Source organism: Hydractinia symbiolongicarpus, chromosome 14, assembly GCF_029227915.1.
Source record: "Hydractinia symbiolongicarpus strain clone_291-10 chromosome 14, HSymV2.1, whole genome shotgun sequence".
NCBI lineage: Eukaryota > Metazoa > Cnidaria > Hydrozoa > Anthoathecata > Hydractiniidae > Hydractinia > Hydractinia symbiolongicarpus.
Genome location: NC_079888.1, coordinates 18,982,804 through 19,004,050, shown reverse-complemented (window position 1 = coordinate 19,004,050; position 21,247 = coordinate 18,982,804). Strand labels below are relative to the sequence as shown.

The 21,247-nt window shown below is 32.4% G+C and overlaps 1 protein-coding gene across 2 annotated transcripts in view; it reads right to left on the bottom strand.

Moving 5' to 3' along the window:
* LOC130624961 (general transcription factor 3C polypeptide 1-like) overlaps positions 1-21,247 on the bottom strand; it is a 37,460-nt gene extending 16,213 nt beyond the window's left edge. Inside the window, exons 1-13 of one of the 2 annotated variants that reach the window (XM_057440027.1) lie at positions 21,191-21,247; positions 13,786-13,848; positions 6,438-6,613; positions 5,616-5,770; positions 5,202-5,445; positions 3,843-4,037; positions 3,261-3,486; positions 2,768-2,978; positions 2,147-2,453; positions 1,798-1,947; positions 1,262-1,386; positions 342-492; positions 52-160 (exon numbers count right to left, since the gene is read on the bottom strand). In XM_057440027.1, coding sequence (XP_057296010.1) covers positions 52-160; positions 342-492; positions 1,262-1,386; positions 1,798-1,947; positions 2,147-2,453; positions 2,768-2,978; positions 3,261-3,486; positions 3,843-4,037; positions 5,202-5,445; positions 5,616-5,770; positions 6,438-6,613; positions 13,786-13,837 — 2,101 coding nt within the window. In that variant the 5' untranslated portion in view covers positions 13,838-13,848; positions 21,191-21,247. Of the gene's footprint in view, positions 1-51; positions 161-341; positions 493-1,261; positions 1,387-1,797; positions 1,948-2,146; positions 2,454-2,767; positions 2,979-3,260; positions 3,487-3,842; positions 4,038-5,201; positions 5,446-5,615; positions 5,771-6,437; positions 6,614-13,785; positions 13,881-21,190 lie in introns of those variants that run through there. The other variant, XM_057440028.1, reaches the window with a different exon arrangement.

Here is a 21,247-nt window from a genome sequence, read left to right as displayed (position 1 = left end):
CAGCCACAGCTAACTACCATCTACAGCTACCCACCTGCAATAGCTACCTACCAGCTTTTAATGTCTTCAAATCATCGTCAGTGCCATATACAAGCATCCACAGGTAAAGATGTAAAATGTGAAGCCTTTGGAATCTGCCATACATTGTAAATCTACTTCCCTAAAAATAAAATCAATAAGATTTCGGAGCACATCACAATTGGTGTATTTTTTAAAGCACAAGTAACATTTTCAAAATTTGAAAGGTGGATGCATGTATATACTCGAGCTCCCAAATTTGACAGATCTTACGATGAAAGAGTTCTTACGATGAAGAGTCCTTATGATAAAAGAGTTCTTACCTGATCCATGTAAGCTTTCATACTTTTTGTTTTCTTATCAAAATCTTCATCATCAGTATCAGTTAAACCGTTTTCCTCCACTTCACCGTTCATTTCAGTTTTAACAAAACTCTCTGCCTCTGTCTTTACTTCAGTCACTTTTTTCTTGCCACTATAAAATCATGAAAGAAGAAAAACTTTTGCAATATACTATAATATTTTTTACATCGGTAATTACCTAAATTGATTATTATAAATTTTGTGAAGACTTCTTTTACGAGGTTCAAATAAATACATTTGGTGAAGGTTAATTTTCGCAAATCAGTCATATCAAGATATTTCGCAAAGATTTTTTTTCGTGAATAAACTATTTTCAGGATTTTTGTGAAGAATTTTTTTCAGGAATCTAGTAATTTGTCGCAATTTTAATTTATTCCAGGCCTGTTTATTGAGATAAATTTGCCTTTAATTGAACTTGCTTGCATCCGAGGCTGTCAATTATTTTTATCATCTAGATTTTAAGATTCATGAATTTAATTTCACCAAATAATTTATTTCTGGTAATTTTCGCAAATATTTATTTTTGCTAGACCTTTACAGGAATTTTTTGTGCAGAAAAATCTTAGCGAATACGGATAAAATTTGCAGAATTTGCGAAAATTAATCTTTGTGAAATTCAATCAAGGGTTTAGATATTAGTGGCAACAGCAGTTCTGCTAAAAGTACACAGTAATGCTCATGCTCAAAACGGGTGATATAGAATGGTATACATCGTTTTCCCAGAATCCTCACAAATAATCTCAAAGCCTTTAGCATTTATCCTGAACCAAATAAATTTAATTAAACTCTCCCAATTAGGACCTGGGCAAATATCGATAGCTGCAGCAGAATCTTGTTGGTACTTCTCACTGCGTAAAATCAGTGTACAAATTAATCCATACCTTCTGACAGCATTTCTCATTTCTTTGCGTTTTTCTTGTCCTTCGTGACGACTCCGTGCAGCCGACAAGACATCTAAAAATTCCTGGCTATCTTCTGTGACATGGGCAGCACAGTAAAACAACGCCTGGAAAAATAAAATAATTTAGAAGGAACAACTCATGCATCTTTTTGTATCACAAGGCATGCTATCAAAAACTGCAACCTGTATAAAAATATCTTGATACTACTATAGAAACATAACCAAACTCTTTTACGTTTTCTGATGCCGAGCTTTTCATGTAGTTGCATTGTTTTTCCAAATTTCAGGTTAATATTACACTATTAAGAGGCAGTTAGCAACGCAGTGATATTGTAAGAACGGTTAAACATCAAATTAAATTTCTAAGCAGGGCGTACAGATTGAACAATCGAACCCATGAAAAGGTACACTGTCATTAATTTGACTTAATGGTAAAAGCAAAATATAAATAGCTTAATAAGGGGAATGTGTGCTACATTGACGTGCTAAGCATCACAGTAGTAAAAATAAAATTACCGTCAGAGGTGGTACACATTTGCGATCGATCTCTGCTGTGTAAGTTCGTATCTGTCCCTCGTTCTCCAGAATTTTTATTATTTTCTTGATAGTTTTTCGACAACAAATACCATGTGTGTGTCGTTGTGTTTCTTCATAAGCAATAATTTTCTAGAAAATAGGTCACGAAAAACAATAATAATCACAGCTATGGGTAAAACTAACACTATTCAAGGAAATTTTAGTAGGCAATGCTGATGTAAATCTAATGTATACATTCAGAATACAGGAACTATACATTGTTGACATATTTCATGTTAAATTCCTGGAACAAGGTAGAATAAAACATACAAATTACAAATCTTTTCACCTTATAAATCTGATTGACCCCTTCATATACTGGATGTGCTTTTAAAAAATCCAAAATCATGTTCTTTCTTTCCATGTGACGTAGGGAGATGTTACTCCTTTGAGAGACACATGTAAACCCAATTCGGTCAGCCAATTCATTGTTAGATTTCATTAGAGAACTACTGGGGTCTACCATGGCACTTTTTGTTTCATCTGTTTTGGGTTTTTCATCAAGAGTCAATGCCCTGTGCTGTTCCATTTTCAATTTATTTGTCTGTATCTTTTTTACTGTCTCTGATTGATGTAAAAACTGTATCGCCACAATTCTAAGAATTAACAGAATTGGATGTTAGAAAATTGTAACCTTAGTTAACAAAATAAAGTTCCTTTCATAAAGATATAGTTAACACATTACAGATCTTTTTTTTGCAGTTAAATTTTTTGGTCAATTCTTTTCATAACTTATAAATTAAGTTATTGTGACACAATTAATTACGTTACTTAAATGCCACTATGCTTTTGGCTCATCATCTACTTTTTACAATACTTGAATATCGTAAACTTACATATTTGCTTTACATTTTTAGTAAACAAAATAAAAAACACTACACACACACACTAAAAAATAACAATTTTCTACTTTTGAAGTTTCTGTTTCATGTGATCCACATTAATAATGCGGCCAAGCTTTCTTGTATCCAAATAACGTATAAGAGATCTTGACATTGTATAGGGTATGCACATAACTTCAGCTAATTTCTTCATTGTGATGCCATTCTCACGACATGCTAACAGTACACAGTAAGCTTGTCGATGCATTGACTCTTCAAATACCAGTTGGGGTTCAATATCTACATGTTAAAAAAACAACAAAACAACAAAACTATTCACAAAATATAAAATTCTTCTGACATAAACTCTAACACAACAAAATCTATACATTCTAGATGACTTAAATTATAAAACAACAATCAACTTAGTAATATCAAATTACTGACACAAACAATATTTGTGGCAGCGGTTAAAAAAATTGTAAAAAGATAAGGAATTCACAGGCCATGCTTATCATTCACAGATTTAATCCAAGCTTACACCGGGGAATAGCTCCAGAATATTAAACACTTAACACCTACCATCACAATTCTCTATGTAATCCATTAGATCATCGTCTTTATCATCGTCACCTTCAGTATGTTGAAACTTTTTGATTAGACATACATAACATGGCCGGCTTGAACGGATATGTGCTAGCTGAGAAGTGTCTCCAGTCTCAGAATTCCAAAGTTCACCATTTACAACATAATTTATATAACCATTCTGAAATAACCACTGACGGATCTTTTTGAATTGGCGAGTATCCTAAGAGTCATAAAAATTGAAAGAAACATAATAAAAGAGAAACATGTTAGATTTTTAGCTCGTAGTTTAGGGGATTGTTATTTAGGACTCAAATCAGAAGTTTAAGCAATTTTACTTTTCATTTTATTACTCGATTGATATGTATTCATTTAATTACTCGACAATAATGTTTTACCTTTTATCTTTAAAAATATATTATGATGGTAAAAATCAGATTTTATTATTATATTCAGACAATTCTTTTAATGTCACAACTTATTCTCTGGTTTAAATTGTTTTATTAAACCATCCTTATTTTACATTCTGATCACCTTAAAAATTCTCTTTAATGAAGTCTCAATTATAATATATCTTACCCCAAATGCTGCTCTTAGTTCACTTCGTTCCATAGTTTGACATGGTGCGTCCTCCAGAATAGAACAGATCTTAGCAGCTGCTTTTCGAATGTTTGTAGTGAAAACATTTGAAAATTGGACCAAATGTAACATCTTTGTAGCCTTTGGTGGTACTGTTGTGACCTCATCAGTTACCGGGGAAGAAACAACGATATTCTAATAGAAAACATTAACTGTTACGCTAACTCCTGTTTTTTTTTTTTAACACAGAAACAACAATGCATGGTATTCTTTAAACTTTGTTTAAAAAAGGATGTTTACAGAAGAGTATAAAATTAAAAATACTATGACTATTCTTCAGGTATACATAATCAGGCATAAGAAATATTTAACAAAAAGAAATGTGAAAGGGTATGTTAGTAAATTCATATAGAATAGAATTTATGTCTTGTAATCAGTTCTACAAAATTATATTTTTCTTTTTCTTGTTTACTTTAAAAAAAAATTTTTAATGATTGCTCGTATTTCCACAGAACACTTTTTATTTCGTAACGCTAAGGGACAGGGTTTATTTCATACACCAAGGCCATAAAAACATTCATTTGCTGTTTTTTAACAAGTTTTTGAAATTCTAATTTTTGGTTAGGAATTCAAAACATCAAAACATCAGAGTAAGCCAAGACTGTGTACAGTCGCTGTCCTATTTGTATATTGGTTTGTGGGGAGTGTTGTTCGTCTGCTTTAACCCTTTTTATGCTGGGCTATTTAGAGGCTTCTTGATACTTTGGAAAAGGCGGTTAATTTGCTTCCCCCCCCCCCCCCTACAAACATTAATCCATCTTAAAAATACTGCAAATGCTCTAAATAAGTAAACTAACTAAGTGTTTATTTATCTGTCAGATAATTTTAACTAAGGACCAGGCAAACAAAATAAGAATTTTATATTTTCATTTTTTGTCATTTTCATCATTAATTCAAGATAAATAAATTGCTTGAAAGACGAAAATTCTAATAAAAGCCCTTTAAGTGAAAAAAAATTGACTGGACATTAAAAGACTGGACATTAAATTTTCCAATTTTAAAGGTTTTTTATTAAAGACCGCATTTAACAGAGACCGTGCATTCTTTAGAGCATTACGTTAGATGAAAAAAAAACTATTCAAGATATAGAAACTAGGATGTCCTATGTTAAACTAAGCATAATATAGTAAAACAAGATTAGCACAAAGACCAGAGTAGATAGTAAAATAATTTTTTATCTGACTAAGAGATTGAAAAGATCTAACAACTCACCAATCCTACAACAAAACTACTAGTTCGAGAACAACAAACCAACAATTACTTAGCAATGGCTTTATACAGAAAAAGTCACTCATTTACCTGTTTTGTGATTAAGTGAAGCTTTAGAAGAACTTTTATATGATGGAAACTTGTTCTTGGGTCCAAACCATAGATTTTGTGAAAATCAACCTGCATAAAACCAGCCCACCTAACTTTTGCAATAATTTCAAGCATGATATATCTTAAGGGTACCATTTCTTCTATTAAGGGAGGATTACATTGTCCATACAAGAGTCTTCTACGATATTCCTGTACAGCCACAATTACAAGATTGTCTCCATATCTAAAACGAATTGTTATTTGATTCTTTTCTCTAATTTGATACAAATGCATTAAAACAACAAAAACAAACAAGCTTTTTTAAAATGATCTAAATTTATAAAAAGAAAACATCAAAAGAAACATCTTGTAATATTCCTGTTCAGTAAACAGATGAATAAATATATATATTACTTTTTATGAGCTTCATCGAGTGACATCATATTTTCCTTGCCATGAATAATCGCAGTAACATTGGTGCGATAATAAAATGACGTACTGTATCCTGTTGTACCATCAAGGTAGTTATACACCCAAAACTGGTTCGGTAACTTTGGAAAACGTTCAGCCTATAGAGATATAGGGAATGTTAAAATATTTAAAAAGCAGAGATAGGTCTCTATACATTTCTTTCCTTATTTAATGCTTATTTGTAAAAAAAGAGTCACCTGAACATGTTAAAAGTTTATTTGTCAATGTAAACTTGGGACATTATTACAGGCATGATCATTTCACACATTCACAGGTAGTCTGCATAATTTAACTGGACATTGCAGAAACTGCACCTAGCACATTTTTTCTTTACTCATTCTACACATCTGGTCAAGCAATGCTGCTTTGCAGTTTTGAGATCCAGCCAAAAACAGATATTTTCCAGTAGGGTTATAAAAATTTTTTGATTGTTTCTGTTTTTTCAAAAGTTTCATTTTAGGATTGTGTTTAAATTATAAACACATATTGATACTTATAGTAACAGAATTTATGGTGAAAAGGTTCGAAATACAGAAGAGAAAATAGTGATGTGAAAATTTACAAAAATTGTCCATAGCAACAATACAAAGAATACTAAAAACACTAATATAGTATTATACTGAAAATGTACATAAAATGTACAAAAATCTGTTTATCAAAACAATGACACATACTTGTTGTGAAATTTCTCTTTTCACTTTAGTTCACTTAAAAAAAACCTAAAATCTCAAGAGCCTGGCAGTCCACCAAATGCGAAGAATTTACCTTGTTCACTTTCACTTCTGGTGCCTTCGGGCCTTCAAAATCGATATAATAAAACCGCACATACTCTGACTGAATGAGGCGTTTCCATATATGGGGTTTAGTCCATTGGTCAATAGCACAATCAATAGGTGGCAATCGCTTTTTAAAGCATTTCCACAACCCAGAAAGTGTTACACCTAAATAGAATATAAGAAATTGAGAATGTACCTTCTAAAATTGGACAACTTGCAATAAATAGTGTTTATTTATGTGCATTACCAAGTTTTGACTTAAAACAAATGTCTTTGTGTATAGTTTATATTTTTGTGTGTTCTACGAGCTATAACAACACACTATTTGTAAACTACACTTTTTATAATGTAAAGCTGTAATCATAGACTGAAATCGAAAACGTTTTGACTTTATAATACATGAAATTAAAGTCTCAGATGTTAAGTATAAAGTTTGTTCATTTTCATTTTATAGTTTTTAAGAAAAAAGTGGGATGTAGTGAATATTTTGCACAAAAATTGATTTCAACCTATTATCCTTCCCCAATTTAACATCCGTAAAAACTGCATTGGCCTGGATAATTGTTTTTGACTATATTGCCTCACACCACCAAACCAAGCCTATGTATTACAAAAGAGAAACTCAGTATTTTTGTAATGACTGTGTATTTGTAAAGGTTTTGGGGATAAGGGTAACAGCCTATATTATTTGCAATACAGTTATACCAGTAAAATAATTACCAGTAAAATAACGGTTTAAACAGCAAATAGACATTTTTTGACTAGTCCAAGGCTTTTTATGTCTCAATCCACCAATCAGTTTTTGATAAAAAAAAAATTTCTTCTGGTTTGTGATTGATTGAGTATGACTTTGATGAGGAACAAAACCTTGACAAGCTTAAGTGAATTTTCCATATGTTTGCTTTTTTATAAGTGACCTAATTGGCTAATAAATTCAGCGATAAAATTTACATTATTTTAAGGTAACTCGTTCATCATCATCATCATTCTCGACTTAACGTTCGTTTTCCATGCTAGCATGGGTTAGACGGGGTATATTAATGACTTTCTTCCAATCTGATCTAGACTGTGTTAGATCTAAACTCAACTTGTATCAAGTCTGTCCCTATAAACTCCTGCCAAGTCCTTCTCGGTCTGCCTCTGGGATTTGCTCCAGGAACTATCAAGTCTCTAAACTTTCTTAACCAATTATCCCCCTCCATTCTTTCCAAGTGCCCAAGCCAATTTAATCATCTTTAATTTTACGGATACTTAGCCTGCTTCTTAGTCCATCTGAACTCCGTCTGTCTCTAAGACTGGCGTTACACATCCACCTAACCATTCTCATATCATTACTTTCTAAACGATCAAGATCTTCCTGCTGCACTGCCCATGTCTGACTACCGTACAACATAACAATTCTTAAACAGGCCTTATACAACCTACCTTTTACCTCAATTGACAAGACTCTGCTAGTCAACAAAGGAAGTACCTCTCTGAACTTTTTCCAAGCAGAACCTATCCTGCAAGTAACACTTCTTCCAACACTCCTTTCACTGCCCAACATATCACCTAAGTAACAGAAGTTCCCAACTATCTCTAACGAGCCACTGTTGTACATCATTAAAGCTGGAAATACTTCATTCTCTATAATCTCACCTTTGAACACTTGCATATGAACTGAATGTCAGCTCTTAACCTTCAACCAATACGACTGCACTTTTAGACTGTTCTTTGACGTTTTATTACTTTTATTTGAGACGTTTTTATCCATCAAAAAAACATTCCAATAAAATTGGAACAATTGTAGCAAAACTGTGTAAAATAATATTAATTAAAATGTCATGATATGTTTTACCTTTTTCTTTAGATGCCTAGCTATAGCTGGAAATAAGCATGATATTCGGATATTCAGGTCAAGTTACAGAAACATAAATTATCTGGAAATTACTTGAATATATCGGGAAAATAAATAAGAAATAATGAATGATATATTTAAAGATTTTTAGCATATGTTGACGATTGCATGAGAATCGCTTGTCAGGATTTAAAAACACATTGGTAGTGGAAAATGTAGATGTTGATATAAAATATATAATTTCCGTTTTTGAACTTGACCTGAACTGACAGGATTAAAAAGTCTACCGTCTACTACCCCAGGTGTTTTGTGACCTACAATATAGCTATTTAAGTTTTTCTGAAAAGTGTATTAAGACTGTACGAATCTGCAACATGGTTTACCTGCACTAACCAATCAGCTCGACTTCCTTCCTGCGTTTATCATTCTTTGATAGAATACCATGTTTGGTAAGGGTAACATACGGTTCCTGTTTTGATGTCTAACCAAATGGTTTCATTGTTTTATAAGGAATTAAGAGGTTTGGTAAACTTTGTGTTGTCACTTTTAAATAAATGGAGATTTAAAACTATTTTATAAAGGTAAGTTTTTGGAATTTCAAAATTTGCTGTATCATCTTCTTAAAGCAGTTTTGTACCATTAATAGCAACACACAATGATTTTTGTGCTTGTGTTCTGAAGTGAGTAAAACCTGCACTATACCATACAACCTATGCATTTTCACCTATTACATTTGAGAGGGAGGGGTGAATTCCAAAATGCAAAATTAGATTTTGGGTAATTTTTGGCACTTTTCATGCAAATTCTGTCAAAACCCGACAAATATTAAATCAGAACTTTAACCCTATTCGGTCCGGGGGGGGGGGGGGGGGGGGGGGGGGGGGGGGATTCCGCCCCCCCTGACGTTTTTTTTTTAATAACTCCTGATGGTTGTCGTATATGGCTATGATACTTACTGAGTTTAAACATTTATCTATTAGACACCTGCATGCTAAATTTTTAGGTCCCATACCTTTTAAAGGCTTTGATATTGGTCATTACTCAAAACTACCCCTAAAATCTCTATGAAATCCTTATAATAGGGAAAATATAATAACTCCTGTTAGGATTATCCTTAGAACTTGAAACTTGCAACACAACTTTGTTTCATCAAGAAGAATCATTTTGAAAAATTTTGACACGTGACTAATCCGATTTCCCGATTTTGTCGGATTTTACCCGAAAATCGAAAAAAAAACAGATTTTCGGGCAATTTTTGGCAATTTTTTATTTGATCCATGTGAAAACCGGAAGATATGTTAAAAAAAATTTATTTAGCTTTCAGAAACTTCAAGCAGAATGTAAAAATTCGCTCTAGAACAAAAGTAATTATATTTTAAGCAGATAGTGGCATTTCTAACAATTTTCAAGCTTCTGATGACGTCACAGAAAATGTGCTGACGCAAGCAAAAATTTATTGCCGCCATTTTGTTCCTTTTATGACGTACTATAAGTGTGCCAAGTTTGATTCAATCTGAACAATCCCATGACAAGTTATTGAGGGGGGGCGGAATCCGCCCCCCCCCCCCCCCCCCCCCCCCCGGTCATAGTATGTTCGAAAAACCCCGGACCGAATAGGGTTAAAAAAAATGTAAAAATTCGCTCTAAAACTTATTACATCCTAAGCATATAGTGGCATATAGTGGTATTTCGGACGATTTGATGTCAAGAACTTTTTGAACTTATTTTTAATGTTTCATGACGTACAGTACTGGAAAAAGGTTGTTTAACATATCGAGCGCGCAACATGAGCGGACTCCCTCAATAGGCGATGTACCGCATCTATATAATAATACGCTTGTGTGAGTGACCATTTGAGTCCACAATGTGGTTTACAATGTGTGCGCCGTATCTAACGGAAACAAGTTGTTTTTGTCAACTGAAAAAAGAAAAGCACAGCGAAGAAGGTTGTCTGTTTTTCAAAGTAATTCTGGAAAAAGTTATTTCAAACAATGTTTACTCATCATAATGTTATAGATTAAAGCTTATTTGTTTCTTCTATATTTTCCATTTTTATGTTCTGGGACCGAGGTTGTATCGCATTCGAATATGAATGTAATTCGAATCTAAAATGTAAAAAACAAAACTGTTGTTACAGAGCGACTGTTGTTGTCGAGTGAATATAAAAAAGGATGTTATAAAGAAGAAAAACGTACAATGATGTAACGCCAAAAAGAGAACTGATTGGAAATGTATCAGGCAATTGTAGCTAGCTGTAAATTTTCAATTTGTTTTCTTTGGAATGAAGCGAAGTTTAGTAATCAAAGTAAAATACTGATTGGACTTTTATCCAAAGAACGCTAGCTAGCTGCCTACTGAGAAAGCGAAAGAAAAGGTGTGTTGTTTAGATTATCTGGTTGATTAATTAATTTGGGTAAACACGCTTCCAGCTAAACTTTCTCTTAAATATGAAGTTAAATATGTGTTGTCTTCAGCTTCAACATATTTTTTGTAAGAATACACTTAGTGTCAGTTAAGAATATATTAAGAATATGTCCAACCTTGATTGTTTGTTCTAAATATAAAAAAAAATTGCCAATAGCCATAGCAAGCTTTATTTTAATAAGGCATTATATATTTTTACGACATGGACATGCTAAGAATATATTCACAATAATGAGGATAGTATTTGTCCAGAAAGTTAAGAACTATTTTTGTAATAATATATATACTTTAAATAATGGGTCAGAAGTTCAGAACATTTTAATAAATGTCTAACCTTGATTGTTTGTTCTAAATATAAAAAAAATTGTCAATAGCTATAGCAACATATAGCAAGCCTTAATTTATTGAGGCATTATATTTTTTTAGGCTACGAGGATAGTATTTGTCAAGATGGTTAAGAGCTTACTTTGTAAGAATATACGCTAAACAATGGGTCAGAATATCCTAAGAATATGTCTAAGCTTGATTTTTTGTTCTAATATAAAAATTTGTATGATGCACAAATTTAATTAGAAGTTTACTTTTTTATTGCGTATCTCACAAACTGAACTTTTTTCTGTCCAAAGCAATGGGCCGTTGCATGTAGCAGAATTTGCCATTAGCTATAGCAACTTATAGCAAGCTTTATTTTATCAAGTCATTTCATATATATATTTTGAGGCCATATCCCTGCTAAAAATATATTAGGAACAATAAGAATGGTATTTATCAAGAAAGTTAAGAACATTAAGGCTGAAACGGAATAATTCTTATAAAATACAAGGTGTGTATTCTAGATAAGAATTTTATAAACTACAAACTAATTTTTCCGTTGTTACTGGTTTTTAGATTAATGTTTACATCTGTTACATTACCGTTTAAAATATTATTCGAATCTTAAATTCGAAAACACTGCATTGTTATTATGCCTGGCACGTTTGGGCATTGGGAGGGTTGCTGTATGCAATAGACTAAATAGCTAATTTGGTATGATTCATTATCATACGTGGAAATTTTGCAATCAGCTTTTCTGTGTGACTTATCGATTTTTTCTAATGTCTCTTATACTATTTTCCCTGGTGTACTTCTGGCATGGCAAAGGAAGCATATAGTTGTAGCAGATTTAGATTTTTTCATAACCGTTGTTAGCCACCTTCGGTTTTGTTAGACCTTTTGCATTTTTATTTTATTTCATTTTAAATTTGTTGTTCGACCTGCTTATATTTTTAAATGTTCTGTATAATGCAGATTGTAAGCAACCTCAATCCCAGGGCTTTTTTTTCTCCTTTATTATTGATTTACATGTTTATTTTTTTGGACGTTTTGTTTCAACGGTTATAGATATAGAATAATGCAAATTGTGACTCTTAAAAATTGAAATTACTGTGTTCAATGTTTTTATTTGTCACCTCTCATATCGACTCAATGAAAGATACAGTGGATTCTTCCACGGGAATTCGGCTAGTTTATAATAATAAGGAACAAATAAAATAAATTGTCACGATTTATCGAGAATCTAGTATCGTGACAAAATCTGTCGCGATGGTAAGTTTAAAATAAGAATAAAGAGAAACTCTTTTTCATTTCAAACACATCTCTGCTTTATCTTTTTATTTTGTTTTAAATAAGTTATGTATAAATATAAAAAATGTATATTATAAGAAAATTTTTAACTTTCTTATTTATTAAAGTAATTCTACCGCATTACTTTTTCAACGTATTTTTTTTTTCTATTGCCGCTTTTTAACTTTTAAAATGCGATCTCTAACAAAGTTTTTCTATCTCCGTTCTTCGTTCTTAATTTTTTAAAAAGCGATCTAATGAAGCATTTTTATCTACAGCAAAGTCTATCTACGGCATATGCAACCTTTGGGTACATTTTTTAACAAAAATCATTATAAGAAGCGCGTGTAAAATAAAAACATTTGCTGCTTAGGATCAACCAGACATGTGAAAATATAGTTCAACTAATAATATTTAATTGAATACACGCAATCTCAGTGCAATGTTTTCCAAAGACAGATTAACCCTAGCTGTATGCCCTAGATTGTTATGTATAAGTTAAAAAAATATAACACAAAGGAAGTATAATTATATTTAAACATCCACAATCATTGTTGAATACACTCTTATTTTAAAATAGTTCTATTATAACCAAGTGGTAATGGCCTCAATAGCTTCGAGAATGATATCAAGACCGATGTATCACAAAGCCCTCTCGATACAACTTCAAAGTAAAAAACTTCTATCGCGGATCAAGAATACCGTCGCGATACGCAAAGCGCGATGTTAAACAACATTTTTCCAGTACTGTACTATAAGTATGTGAAGTTTCATTCAATTTGCACAGACGTATCAAAAGTTATGGGGGAGCCATCTACTCCCCTCCATAATATGTTTTAGGGTTGATTTTTTGTAACAAGATGATGATTTTATGGGCTTCTTTTTTGTTGGTAATTTTTAAACTATGCACAGCCAAGTTTGTGTAACTTTATAATAAAACAGGGATTTTTTTAGCTTTGCACAGGTGTTCTCTTTGTGTTAGGAAATAATACTGAGATTATAAAGATTTATACAAGTATGAGTCCGTTTTTTAGAATCAGCTACAGGTGTTTTTAAGCCTTATATGTTAGACCCAAAATTAATTGTTGGATTGAGATAATTTAGGCAAAATCTGTGGCTTGTGTTCTTATAAACAACATCTGAAGTTTACATCGAATTGCTTTTTGCTGAGCAATTTTTTTGAAATTATAGGCCAAATACTTCTTACTTATAAAAATTATTATTAATTTTACAACTAGTCGATAATAATGTTAAAAAATACATTTAGGCAGAAGAACAATAGAAAATATATAGATTGTTTAGGAGTTTTGATAACGTTAGCAGTGTTTAAACGAAAAAATTATTTTAGGAAATTTCCTTTAGCCTTTGTCTTTTGTGTAGAGTAAATGTATAGAATCGTGTATTTTTAACTTATGGAGATGTAAGAATTGAATGAACAAACTTTCGAATAAAGAGGCCTAGAATTAAAGAATACCTTCTAATCCTTCATAAGCAATTTCCTCAAGAGCCACTCTGTATAAATCCATGCTCAACTAGCCTAAAAAAATTAAAATGAAAAAAACAAAACTCAAAATTTAGATAAATTTGCTAATTTACTCATGTTCCACACTTTTTGGAGTTTTGAATATAGTGTGAAGCATGAATAACACTACAAAATGTGTCAAAAGAAGTAATTCTCACAGATTTTACTTGTTGAAATTCCATGATGATGGATAAAGATCACTTAAGTCATGTGATAATACCTGATCCATTATATTCAGGTTATAATTTACTCATGAAAAGCTAGATGTAACCAAACGTTCCCAGCAGCCGTTAATTAGCTATTAAAGGATTGAAAATCTTTTATGGTAGGTCTCTAAATGATCCTTAAGGAAATTCATAATTTAGTTCTCACAGCTTTTTGATTACACAAAACCTAAGCTTATACTTATATTGGTTTAAGACATATCTAGCACTTATTCATTTTATTTTTAGATTATGAAAGATGCTGGTTCTCGTTTTGGAATGATACAAATACATCATTCCTTGATATCAAAATTCCATTTGCCAGTTATAGTTTTTTCCACTTTAACAAACATTTTCTTTCCCAGTAAATAAATTTTATGATGTGTTTAAAACAGCGGTCTCCCTGCACTAATTTTGATTTTTTCTAACTGCCATTAATAATATGTTATGTTCGTGTCCTTTCACAAAATTAAATAAGTATATAAAAGAAAAGTAATCTGAACTCTACTGATATAAACGAATAAAATATTGTGCTGCTGTTTTAGGCGTGACACTTTGCTGAATTGTCTTAATTTAATTCCAATTCCATCATGTAACTGTACTTGTAAGTGTTTAAAACAACAGAATTTAAAACAAGAAAAAATTATAATTTGAAAATTATACTGAAAATATTTTGTCTGTGTTTTTTACAACTTCCAACAAACGCTTTTTATTAATTAGAAAGGTATTGCTAGGAATTGGAAGCTGGGGATGAGTTTGGTAGTTTGGTGGTAGTTAAAATAACAATGGTTCATATTTTACTAAAAAAATTACAATGTTATAAATAAAAAGGAATAAAAATGTTGAGGGAATAAAATGTTTTGATTTTCCTGTTCGTTAATTGCTACTTCTCACATAATAACAACCATTTGTCGTCAAACAGTTGAAGCAAAAACATCTCAAATGGAAAATATGGCTCCACCACTGTCTTACAGAAGAGGGAATATATAACTGCTTGGTTTATATATATATACATTTCATAAAAAAACATGCTGATATTGTGAGAGTTCTTGCTACCAAGAATATAGTTGTGTCAAGACAGATTGTTTAAAAAATTATATACAAACATAATAATACAGGCTTTTTTCATTACATCGTTAGTCACTGCACCCATTAAGGTTATTGTTTAAAGTCAATCTTTATCTTCTCACCCTCTAGTGGATTTTATTATTTTTGGTTTTACTTCAGATTTAGGTTGGAATTTGATAACAGGACATTAACCTTTGCTGTCAGGAACAATAAGTCTGCCTACCATCATGGTGAAAAATCGGGATAGCTATTTTTAGGAACTAAACAGTGGACATATACCATTGGGCCATTCATACAAGAACCAATTTCTCATTTTTACTGATCGCCACTTGGGGCTGCAACAAAAAAGGATGGCACTGTTAAGGTGATTTTTAATATGTACAGTACCGCTCGTATGTAACCTTACACATATACGCAATAGTTATCACCTTCGAATCATAACTTTTGTTGTTAATTTTAACGTATTGTTAAATACATGAGCTATTTTTGCATGCTGACAACAACAGAGTTTGTGTCTTGTGAACACAATTTAATTAGCTCATGTGAACTACGTGTGTCCTATTGTTGTATTTAATTGCTATAGTGTTAAGAGATCAACGAAAGAAAATAAAATTTAACAAAAGATTTAAGTATCTATTGTTTATACTCACAAACGGCAAACAATTTTAAACAATAACATGCATGCTACATGTAAGAACAAAAGGATTCATTAAATCTTATTGTTATGACTGGCGCACAATGATAACAATAGAAAGCAATTAAGTTTGTGTGTCAACAAAAGATATGTGAAGGTTCTTATGTAAACATGAGATTGTTACATGAGGTCGTAAAACTCACGTACCGTACAGTCCACATGTAAGTGTACGTTTACGCTCAAGTTTCACACCTTTTTCTCGGAGGCGGTAGCTGTTTGTCTTTTGTTCCTATTAATTATCTTGTGAGTCTTGTAAGTCATTAACTTGCGCGTAATAAACAAAAGATTATCGAAGTAAAAATAGCTTATTATACCTGCGCGTAACTATTGTTAAATAGTGTTAACATAACTATTCCCAATAGCATAATTGCAAATGTTATCAACTCTATCAATGTGACACGAAGAGCCATTGTTAAATATTTTTATTAAACAAAAGTTTTGCGTGGAAACTAAATAAACTAGCGAGAAGTCATTGTTGGTTGCGCGGGTTAAATAAAGCTTTTTAAAAGTTTAAAAACGAAAAACGGCGATAGAAATGTTTTTTAGATCGCCTTTTCAAAATTTAAGAACGAAAAGCGGCGATAGAAATGTTTTTTAGATCGCCTTTTCAAAATTTAAGAACGAAAAGCGGCGATAGAAATGTTTTTTTAGATCGCATTTTAAAAGTTTAAAAACGAAAAACGGCGATAGAAATGTTTTTTTAGATTGCATTTTAAAAGTTTAAAAACGAAAAACGACAATAGAAATGTTTTTTTAGATCACATTTTAAAACTTTAAAAACAAAAAAAACGGTGATAGAAATGTTTTTTATAGATCGCATTTTAAAAGTTTAAAAACGAAAAACGGCGATAGAAATGTTTTTTAGATCGCATTTTGAAAGTTTAAAAACGAAAAACCGCTATAGAAAAGCTTTTTTAGATTGCATTTTAAAAGTTTAAAAACGAAAAGCGGCGATAGAAATATTTTTTTAGATCGCATTTTAAAAGTTTAAGAACGAAGAACGGCGATAGAAAAGCTTCGTTATATCACATTTTAAAAGTTTAATAACGAAGAGCGGCGATAGAAATGATTGCTTAGAAAGTTAAAGAACGAAGAACGACGATAGGAAAGCTTCGTTAGATAGTGTTTTAGGTATTTAAAATGTTATCAACTCTATCAATGTGACACAGCGAGCCATTGTTTGATAGTCTTATAAAATAAAAGATTTGCACGAAAACTAAATAGACAGCAAGATGCATTGTTTAAATCTTTTAAGAGATAGAGCTGTTGCGCGGTAAAAAAAGTTTTTAAAAATAAAATGTACCGTGATACTATAAAACGTCAAAAGTTATATTTTTAGATTTATTCTTTCTTCAGTATTAAAATTTAATTTGTTTTCGAAATCTTATCGCGAAGGGAAAAGTCCCGAACATAGGGTTTTTCCGTTTGCGTTGCTAAACGTTGCTTTTTATAAAAAGGACTTTTAAAAGTTTCGCATGTTAAAAAATATGTTTCGACGATAAAGAAATATTACTAAAAGTTTTAAAAGTAACATTAGTTTTTTTTAAATACTTAGATCATTGGATTTGTTGTTTTTAAAAGAGTTTGTGTTTTTAAATAAATTGAGATTAAAATCGCATTACTATAATTTTCCTTGTTAAAAAAAATAAAAATTCAATGGGAGATTATTGTTTTTAAACAATGTTTCTTGTTAAGCTTTTGTTTTTAACACGAATTATTTTCGCGCAATTTGAAAGGAACTCGCTATCCTATTGTTTTTTTTAATGAAAGCAATTATTATTGCAAAACGCATACGCTTACATCTGGACTGTACTGTACATGTACTTACATTCAAGCGGTACTGTAGGGAAGTTGTGCAAAGTATATATATACAGGCTTCTATTTGTGTCCTGGTTGATATATTTTTGAAAAGTGTTGTCTAAACTCAAATATTAGAATTATTCTTTCCCATAAAGTAATGCTCTTTAGATAATTGTAAATACAAGCAATGTAATGTGGTAGGAATGTTCTGACCCAACTATGGACACGGGCCGAACATTGGACACGGTATTGGCCCGTCTATAGACGGGAGGGCCGGTCAAAAGACCGGTCGGTTCATTCGCAGTTGGGATGGCCCATCTATTGACGGGCCAAGAGCAACTTTGGACAAATGTATGCAAATCCGTCTTAAGTTGGAACAGGCCCAACTATTGACAAAGGAATCTCCCGCTTTAAAAAAACCGTGACATTGGATGGGACAAAATCAACTGTACACAAAAGACTCTTGCAATTTTTGAAAATGTGTCATAACATGAGACAGGCGTGACTATTGACAAACAATTCCCATGCTTTTTAAAGACTGTCACAAGATGGGACAGGCTCAACTATTGACAAAGGACTTTCAAAAAAAGAAACAGACCTAACTATTGACACTTTTTAGAAACAGCGACAACATGGGCCAGTCTGAAGACTCCCGGAATAAAGTTAAACCTTGTACCATGGGCAACACACTGTTACGAATTGAAGGCAGGCCCAGCGCAACTGTGGAGAAATGCAGTGTCTTTAGGAGAAGACTGAGAACAAAGAATGTATTGAGAAGAATATATCATGAATTCTTTAAATAAAATCTAATTCATAGCTAAAGTATGGGCAATACAAATACTATGTCATAAATTATTTTTTCTTAAAAAATAAGACAAACACAGACATAAATTGACAAATAAATTTGATAAATAGAGATCAGTGGCACAGTCAGTGGAGCGTTCGACTCATGTCCAAATGTTTGTAGGTTTGATCCCCACATAAGGCTGTCGTCCAGTTGGGCAAGAATTTCAAAAAAGGTTTTTTGTAGCTCAAATGGGAGCTTTTAAGACTCCGTTGTTCGAAACTGGTGAGACTGATCACACAAAATATAAATTAAATCATAGTCATAGTCTCTGTTTCTTGAATATATAACAAAATATTTTAATCATGGCTGCCCCAGCCAAAACGATTCTGCCTCTCAAGTTACGTAAGGTCAAGTTGCAATAATTCAAAGACTATCTTGAAAAGTAAACATAAATAGCTTAAACAATAGCTTAGCTAGTTGCTATATAGCTACCTCTATATATATATAACATGACATCACACTGAGCTAAATATCATATTTTGATATCTTAGTCATAATTATTTAGCTAGCCATCATGCAACAAAAAGTCTCTAACTGCTTTAAAAAATGCATTAACTGATATGGTCTTGTTGTTGTGTTGTGTTTGCTACCCACAACGATCTTGAAATGCATAACTCGATTTAATTGCAACTATCCATATACAACAAAACACCAGAAATAGTTGCAGCGGTTCAGTTTTTTCACTTTATTGGAGTTAGTTTACGTTAAAGCTTACCTCCCACTTCAAAAAAAGTTCATCTTATTCTGTTTATATTATGATGAGAATTTGTAATTTAACATTTATTAAGTAAAATTTGAAATAATAAAGCTAATATAAAGCCACATTTTCTTGTGTTTACAGCATGGATGCTTCCTTCTTGAAAGCCGCCATTTTTTGATAATTTTTTTTCGGATTAAACCCAGTTTGACGTCATCTCCCAGATGGCAAAAAGGCCCCCTGAACATGTTGCCGCAAAACAATAACTCAGAGAAAAAGAAGAAGAGTAAATTGTTGAAACTAAGATTAATTTTGTTAATAATTATAAAATGTGTTTTTGTGCTATGGCTTTTTGTAATAAGAATAATAGAAGTAGCGCTGGAAATCATTCCTTTGCCAGTCTTCCAACAGGCAAGAAGAAACGAGCTGCGTGTACTCATTAACAGAGAGTTGTTGATTCTTCTTTCTTTCTTTTTCTTTTTTCCTTTCTTATACTAATCTATTTTAATTTATTTTCTGTGTCGCGTTTCATTCTCATATCAAAGAACGCTATAGGCTCTGGAATTGAGGTTGCTTGATTTGTTATTATAATAAGCCCAGGGTTGTGTTTTTGCGCCCGTTCTTTCTATGTTTACTTCCGCATGGTCGTGATTATTAACGCTGCCAATAAAGTTTTCATCAAATCTTCTAAATTAAAAACGCTTTCAGAGTCTAACTCTTCTAACCAACACAAACTCTTAGGGATCACAGTGCGGCATTTTTCGAAAGAGTAAAATGAAATATCGCCCGCCATGGTTTGCTCTGATAGCCCTAAATAGCTTCTTTTTCACTTTAAAATATACTTTCCGGCGCTGCAACCCGTCTCCTGTGGGCATTGAAGTCTCTACACAAGTCAGAAAGAGCCAATCTCGTTCTGAGAGCATCGGAATAGCTAAAAAGGCCATGGTCCACTACTAAGCTATTGCTTCAACTTCCATTCTCATCTTCATATCAGCTTTCCCAGCTAGAGTCTGATTCACTGTGAGGTTTTGTAGACTTTTTACTGGCCGACTAAGAAAGCCCACAACTTTTTCACGGGAACTCAGTTTTAAAAAGGAAAGTAAAAAACAAGTGTTTACTTATCTTCAGTATATACTTGTTACAAACTCATCTTCAGTACCCGTTACAAATGTTGAAAAAACAACAACCGCTTTGTCATATATAAAACCGCTTTGTTTATAAAAACATCGGCCAACGGCAGAGTCAGCGAAATTATCTTCCGGGAGTTGACGTCACAAGCCCTCCCACGAAGGAATTTATTTACAATCGGGACACAAGATGCCGACTGGCACGAACTTCTTCTTCAGCTAATATTTTACAACTTTAACAACGAATATCTTGAGAACAAATCAAAATAAGTACAAAAGAAATTTTTTTTTGTTATTAGTACAATATTTTGAGTTGATTTTCGAATACTTTTTTTAAAGTGGGAGGTAAGCTTTAAATACAAGGTCTTGATATATGAAAAACTCTTTTAACGCCATGTCGCATGTTTATATAGCTAGCTAGCTTATGTTACCGACTACCAACTTTACCGACTGATAGCATTGTGGTAGAGCGTTCGCTTCCAGTGCGGGAGGTCTTGGGTTCAAACCCCGGCCAAGTCATGCCAGAGACTATAAAAGTGTGAATCTATCCTTTCTGCTTAGCGCTCAGCATGAGAATAGGATTGATATCTTAGGCGGTTGTCTAGTTGAGCGATTGCTGTGCTTCCACGACTTTCGTAGCTCAAATGGGAGCTTTAAATGCGCTAGGACCCCCTTCGCAGGACCCTCGTTGATAGCAGTACCATTAGGAACTGAAGAGGCTATCCTGGGTAAATAATAGTAATAATAAAGTTAATTGCAGTTCCCATTTGGTTGCTTGTTGCTAGCTAGCTATTTTATAGTTGGGTGAACTAAAATGTAAAAGTTGACCTCTGTACCTAAGCTGACAAAATTGTTTTGAAAAAGCTACAAAAAAATCAATAAATTAGAAACTCGATTAGGAATAAGAACAACAAGAATTACCGTGACCTTGCTTGTCTGTGGCCGGTAACAAGACAAGGAACAATACAAAACGTCAAA